Below are 7,311 nucleotides of genomic sequence, written 5' to 3'. Positions count from 1 at the left end.
TATTTAATGTATATTGATTAACAATATACTTGTACTTTCCTTTAATGGAGCAGGGCACTAAATTCTACGCAATTTTTGATGTTCGACAGTAACTGAAAACTGTTCATTTGATCAATTTCAACAAAACTGTAAATCATAAATATGTCTTCTGGAGAAATTTGAAGAAATTTAGCATTACATCACTTGCTCATCAATGGATCCTCTACAGCAGGTATCCTCAAATCTGGCCCACGAGATCCACTTTCTGCAGAGTTTAGCTCTAACCCTAATCAAACACACCTGAGCATACTAATCAGTGTCTTCAGGATCATTAGAAAATCACAGGTAGGTGAGTTTGATCAGAGTTGGAGCTAAACTCTGCAGCGCATTGGCCCTCCAGGGCAAGATTTGAGGAACCCTGCTCTACAGTGAATGGGTGCCGTCAGAATGAGAATCCAATATATAATATGGATTTTGGACTATAATTTTGCCAGAAGTTACAGTTAAAAATTAAAATGCCTTAACAATGGATTTGTTGTTTATTTTTATTTATTTATTTTTTACAAACATGCAGCTTTTTACATCACGATACGCTGTTTACCAGCTGTTTGAACTCTCATTCTGACGGCACCCATTCACTGCAGAGGATCCATTAGTGATAATGCCAAATTTGTCCAAATCTGTTCACATGAAGAAACAAATGCTACTTTGGAACAGGAAAAGTTTGAACATATTAAAATGTCTGCTATTGTAACAATTATCTCAAAGAGCCAAGGTGTTTAGGACTACAGAATTACTTGCCAATGACTCCTCTGTGAGGCTGTAGTAAGAACTAAACAGAGCTTGTGCAAACATTGCAATGCATTATTTATTGATGTGTACAATACAGAACACACTCAAGGGCTTTGGTCTTGTGGGAATAGTGTGGCCAAGCAAACAAATACTCATACAATAGCTGCATATATCTTCTCTCTTTTTCTGTATCCATTTTTTCTTTGTCCCTCCACAGGGACCAAGCTTATGCCCCTTTGTTGGTGGGACAATACAAGCTGCAAAGACTACAGAATTAGAGTTTAAAGGGAGCTCAAATAAAAACAAATAAAGGCAAAGCTCTGGGACAGGGCCTGTGCATTGATGAGCAATTCTTGGTCAAAAAGACAAAATGTAAACATGTCAATGCATTGCATATGATTTCTTGATCATCATTGATATTTTTGACTTCACATCTTTTTATTTACATCTGAGGTACCTTGAGAAACCAGCAAAAAGTTGTCCAGTCCTACAGAGCATGGAATGCATCCTCACTTCCTCCATCATGGTTGTCTCCACCTGCCCCAAAACCAGGTTGCAGCAAGTGATCTGCTCAGCTGAGAAAGATTTTATTTTCCTCTCAAAGTCACCTGCTGGCAAAAACCAAGCTGTACACTCTAAAAGGCAGGAAAATAGAACTAAGATCATTGACTAAACCAACAATGGCTGCTACTTCTACACCAAACTCACTAAGAAGACCGGAAGCATGTTACTGCTCTGTAGTTGTTCAAAAATGTCAGTGTTTTGTGACATTATCAAGCTGTCCTTAATAAAGTGGGTAGGCTGACTATAGCCTTAAATATAGTACACCCATATATGTTCATATCATCCATGTAGAACATTCGCGAGTATCATATTGTTCAATACACAATCAGTTTATATAGAGTAACTTACATTTTAAAGACAATATTCACAGTTACTTTGTCTGTTTTTGTCCTTCCAACAAATAAATTCCAAACAAAGGCACAGAAGAATTAACACACATCTCTGTCTAACACAAATTAGTGGTGTTTCATGCTGAATGAATCTGTGTTTTTGAACGAACAATTTTAGGTAATGATTCTGGCGAAGGCAGTGGCTTAATGTGGAATAGCATAGTCTACTATCATACACTCTTAAAAATAAAGGTGCTTCAAAAGGTTCTTCAAGCGATGCCATAGAAGAACCATTTTTGGTTCCAGAAAGAACCATTCAGTCAAAGGTTCTTTAAAGAACCATCTCTTTCTTACCTTTTTATAATCTGAAGAACCTTCTTTCGCCACAAAGAAACTTTGAAACCTTGTGAAACCAAAAGGTTCTTCAGATGTTAAAGGTTCTTTATGGAACCATTTAGACCAAAAGGTTCTTCTATGGCATCGTGAAGCACCTTTATTTTTAAGAGTGTAGTATTAATTTTTCTGCCATGTAAAGATATGTCAGAAGAATTAAGAGTTGTATGGTAATATGTTTTCTGAATTTTGCCAGTCACTTTGTTTCTGAATCAAGTAGTTTTAATCGAATCGGCTTAATGAATGATTCAATCACAAGCTACTGGCGTGGCAATGTAACTTGCAGAAAGTTTCACTGAAATATCCCCACCACTAGATAGAATAAAAATAAATAAGAAAACATTAAAAAAAATAATAATAATAAGATTAAGATCGAAATAAACAAAAGATAAATATACATCTAAAGTGCAGTGAGTATAAAAAAAATATGTAACATAAACTAAATATTTTCCAAATAATATTTATTTACTTATAACATTAATTTTTCACAGTATAAATTGGGTCCCCATATATGAAAATATACGCTTTTTATGTCTTGGAATGGGGGTCGCTTGCATGAGGATGATATTTGGGGACCGTGACATCTAAAATATTCAAAAGCTTTGTCCTGTTGAGAAAACGTCTCGGTTACGTATGTAACCCTCGTTCCCTGAAGGAGGGAACGGAGATGTCACGACGTGACTCGTAGTAACCGACTGAAAGGGAACCAGGATATGCTGGTTAGGTATGTTTTGAAGCATGGTTTGAGCTTGTTTAAGCTGGTTCTTAGTTGGTCATAAACTGGTTTAAGCTGGTGTATTCTCAGGACAACAGGACTGACCCTTAACTGTAATATTATTTTATTTTTATATTGATTGGTTTGCTTTATTCTATGCTATTTCTTCAGTATGCAATAACAATGGCACAGTCATTTTTAAGACACCAGTAATCTCAAGTTTGTGTGATTCTCTTCTTGATGTCATTCATATTAAAGGACAAGCCACCGTCAGAGAGTGGAAAGCAGAGAGATTGAATCTCATCTTGTGCTTCATTTTGTTTGTCTCAAAGGATTCTGAATAATGTGTCTCAACCCGTCCGCCTTACTGTGTCACCAGGCCAAAATCCCACAGCTGCCACTCCTCATCATCTCCTCTCGTTCTCATCAAATGGAACTTGTCTCAGCATCCAGACCCAGACATCTCTGGCTTTCATTTATAATTGGTTTTAAGCAGTTGGTCAAATGAAGTGAGAGGTTACATTTCAACAGGCTGACTGGATGTCTTGTGAGATGGGGAAAAGGGTCTTGTCTGAGCATGCAGATTGATGCTACGTTTACATGATGTTCATTGGCAGATGCAGTAATGGCGTAATCAATTATCGCTGACTTGAGCTGTGGATTGAAGTCTTCACACAGGCACAAGAAATGTGATCCTATTTCTCAAGATGATTATTTGAGCAGTGTTCCAATCACATTTCTCAATCTGTAAATAAATTTGGTGCGAGACTTGATTTGGTCCCAGACAGGAGCATCTCATTTACTTTACTTTCACTCTCTAAAACATTTTAAAAAAAAAAGATTGTCTGACCTGTGGAGGCAAGTAGGTTATGATAGGCAGTACTTTAAAAAAAAAATAAGTTAAGAAAATGTTATAAGTTCCTGGCTATTTATTATTATAATAATTATTTGCATTCAGAAACTAAACTAGAATTGTCATTACTGAACAAAATTCCGCTGCTTCCATAAAATGTGTGGATGTATTTATACTTTTCTTTGACAAATCTACATTTAAGAATGGCACATGAGATACATGGATTTCTGAGAAAGTCTACTAAATGTATAATATAAAAAAAAATCAAATTCAAAAAAAGTAAATTTTTCCTGTACTCATTCCATATACTGTGTGTGTGTGTGAGTGCGTGCGTGCGTGTGTGCGTGCGTGCATGTGGGTGAAAAGAACAACAAAGAGTTTGCCTGAGGATGATAGATGAAAATCTGGCAAAATCCTGTTCAATCTTTGATAGCATTAATCTTTAAAAGTGTTTTTCTCATTTTCCTATATAATTTCCAGTGTTATGTTATGAGGTGACCTCTCTTCAGGCTGTGTTCAGTTTTCTGTCTCTCCACATTTGTAGCAGGCAGTTTTCAGTCCCAGCTATGCACTTCATGTCTGAGATAAGTTGCTCAAAGCCCTGAGCCAATTTATGAAAAATTCCCAGTTACAGCTCTCTATGGTTTTACACCAGATTTCACTCAGTTTTCATCATACTCCAGATTTTAGGGGATCGTAATTGTCGAAAGGATTGAAATGATTTGATCGGCAGATTAGTGGACGTGTCAGTCAGCTGCTTTAACTCAATCATTTATGTGCACAATGTAATTATTTTTTCACCCCAGAGTAAATGTGACTGGTACTACAAACATGCCATTTAATCAAATCATAATCTAGTAAGATTTCCCTGATTGATATCCCACGTGTTCGAGAAATTTGCATGTATCAGATATTGATATTAGACTCTTCATCTTCATGGTATCTGTATATATACATATCCTAACTATGATTGTGCTTATGTACAAGCTAGTTTCTGGTGGTCATCTCAAGCATCTTACTGATGTCTTCTCCTTTTCTGTGCTAGTTAATGTACATTCAAATGGTAATTATTTCTAAATGTCTGATGGGTTGCTTCTTGTGTTACTCAGGTGGTTTATCCCGTCAACCACTTTTTTTTGTGGTTTATTATTAACACAAATAAGTAAACTATCAAAAAGAATAGGGCATGTTTGGGCTCCATTCCACTGCATCAATGCAAAGGTACAGAAGAGAAGAATGGGCAATGCACATTGCACAATACTTTTCATTAAAATTTTTTTGGACTTTTTGCCTTTATTTAAAAGGACAGTGAGGGGAAGATGGAAGGGACTCAAACTCGGGTTGCTTGAAGTACCATTGCACTATAATGTCAAAGCAAACTGCTCCCAAATGTCATTTCTATTGCTGTACATTGTGGTTTATCCTAGTCCACACTGCTAAATTAAAAGCCTGTGGATTCATTTTTTATAAACACATGGAAAAATGGACAAATATCCCTTTAAATCAAGAATTTATGAAAAACGTTGACAACGTTGACAAATTACCCAATGATGCAATGTGGTGCCGAGGAGTAACTGAAAATAAGCAGACTGGATCTGAAAAGGATCTGAAAAGTGTTGTCTCTCCTCTCTTTGAGATTTTTGTTTCTATGCATATAGACAAATATGAAATTTTGATCCTTTCAAATTCAAATCCTTACAGTTGCTTGTTTACTTTGAAGCTCTGCCAAATAGACAGACTACCTGGCATTGCAAATATTTAAACCATGATGTCTGGACTCTGCACCCCCAAACACCACATACTAAAATAAGCCTTGGAAAACAGATTTCAGATGCCCCAAAACATGTGACTTTCAGTTCATATTAGCTACTTTTAATCAAGAATCCTCTGTTCATACACTGGTATTTCTTCCTTTTTAGTTGCTAATACTTAAGGAGTTGGCCTATGAATAATGTTCAAAACACTGAGTGAATGGGTTAATTATGAATTAACATTAATTTAGATCAATAAATACTGTACATATAAATACTATATTATTATAGTGTGTATTGTCCTTCTGTAAAGCTTGCATTGTGTTTGACCAAGAAGAATATGCCCAAGCCTACTGTAAAAATCAAAGTGACTTTTTTATTGATTTTTCTAGTTTTGAGTATTTGTTAAACATTTCCTGATAATCAGATCATATGTTTAGGTCTTGTGGGGTTTATGATAAAACCAGCAGCATTACTAACAGCAGCAAAGTCTATACTGCAGCTGGTTAGTAATATTACAGCAGAGTTTTTGGAGCCTGTTTCATGTGCTAGTTTTTTCATGATTTGTTAGTTACCTGCTTTTGATTCTCTTACAGCTTATAGACAAAAGAAGACAGCTGGTGGAACAACATATTACTTTGTCAAGAAGAGCAAGGTATGTTGTCACAACACTTATTTTCCTTCATTATTTTCTTCATTAATCTCACAAAAAAAAACACAAAAAAACACTTTTTTATATGTTGCTCGCCAGGTCATGGGGATTCATCACTCTATAATGATTCTGCTACTGGTCCTGTGTGCCTCATTGTTCATTTGTGGTCAAACAGACGAAGAAGTAGTAGAACAGCGTTATAAGAAATTCATTAGGCAGCATGTGTTTGGAGCCATGAATGTACAGAGATGTGACAGTGAGATCCGTACAAGACGCATCACGGGGTCCCAAGATGACAACAGCTGCAAAGAAGTCAACACCTTCATACTAGCGAATAACAAGCAAGTTAAAGCAGTTTGTACCGGAGGAGGTACTCGACGTCCTGAAAACAGAGACTTGTATATCAGCAACAAGCCATTCCCTGTAGTTACATGTACATTAATCAGTGGGGAGAGACACCCCAGATGTGAATACAGAGGACACAGGTCCACTCGAAGGATTGTTGTGGGGTGTGCAGGCGACAGGCCAACACATTTCGAAGAAGGTGTCATCGTATAGATATCAAGCTGAACAGACACTCTTAAAAATAAAGGTGCTTAAAAGGTTCTTCACAGCGATGCCATAGAAGAACCATTTTTGGTTCCACAAAGAACCATTCAGTCAAAGGTTCTTTAAAGAACCATCTATTTCTTACCTTTTTATAATCTGAAGAACCTTCTTTAGCCACAAAGAACCTTTTGTGAAACAGAAAGGTTCTTCAGATGTTAAAGGTACTTTATGGAACCATTTAGACAAAAAAAGGTTCTTCTATGGCATCGTGAAGCACCTTTAATTGTAAGACTATAGTCTCACATAGCTTCAAATTAATTTACTGTTAACTTTACTGTTGATTAATTAGGCTATGTCAATAAATACTCAAGTCAGATAATTATTAGATATTAATGTGCAATAGGTTATACATTGTGCAGTAATCTTAATCTATATTAAAAAAAACATATTTTTGACCATTTTTTATGTTTAATTCATTCTAGTAAAACACAACTATTAACTAATTTTATATTATGAGAAGCATATGCATTAATAAAATTGGTTTGAATTTTTCCCCTTAGAACAGACAATTTGTTCATTTTATGACTGAAATTAAATAAAGTAAAATGTTTTCTTTGAGTGTAACAGTGTATTCTTTAAGCAAAGTAAACATTTTTGCTTACTGTCCGAAAGGAAAAGAAAAGAAACTAAAATAAAAGAAATGAAAAGTTACCCTTATCTCCCTGACTGTCTTT

The 7,311-nt window shown here is 35.7% G+C and overlaps 1 protein-coding gene across 1 annotated transcript; it reads left to right on the top strand.

Annotated features, from left to right (window-relative positions):
• The first annotated feature begins 5,816 nt into the window (after positions 1–5,816).
• On the top strand, positions 5,817–6,666 carry LOC107680971 (ribonuclease-like 3). Its single transcript, XM_016477075.1, has 3 exons — positions 5,817–5,881; positions 5,973–6,031; positions 6,128–6,666. Exon 3 carries the CDS (start codon positions 6,131–6,133, stop codon positions 6,584–6,586), a length of 456 nt encoding a protein of 151 aa, XP_016332561.1. The 5' UTR covers positions 5,817–5,881; positions 5,973–6,031; positions 6,128–6,130; the 3' UTR covers positions 6,587–6,666.
• Positions 6,667–7,311: the final 645 nt, after the last annotated feature.

The sequence above is a fragment of the Sinocyclocheilus anshuiensis genome, unplaced genomic scaffold (genome assembly GCF_001515605.1).
Source record: "Sinocyclocheilus anshuiensis isolate Anshui unplaced genomic scaffold, SAMN03320099.WGS_v1.1 scaffold20, whole genome shotgun sequence".
NCBI lineage: Eukaryota > Metazoa > Chordata > Actinopteri > Cypriniformes > Cyprinidae > Sinocyclocheilus > Sinocyclocheilus anshuiensis.
Note: the sequence above shows the minus strand (reverse complement) of the source record. Positions and strands in the feature narration are given on the sequence as shown.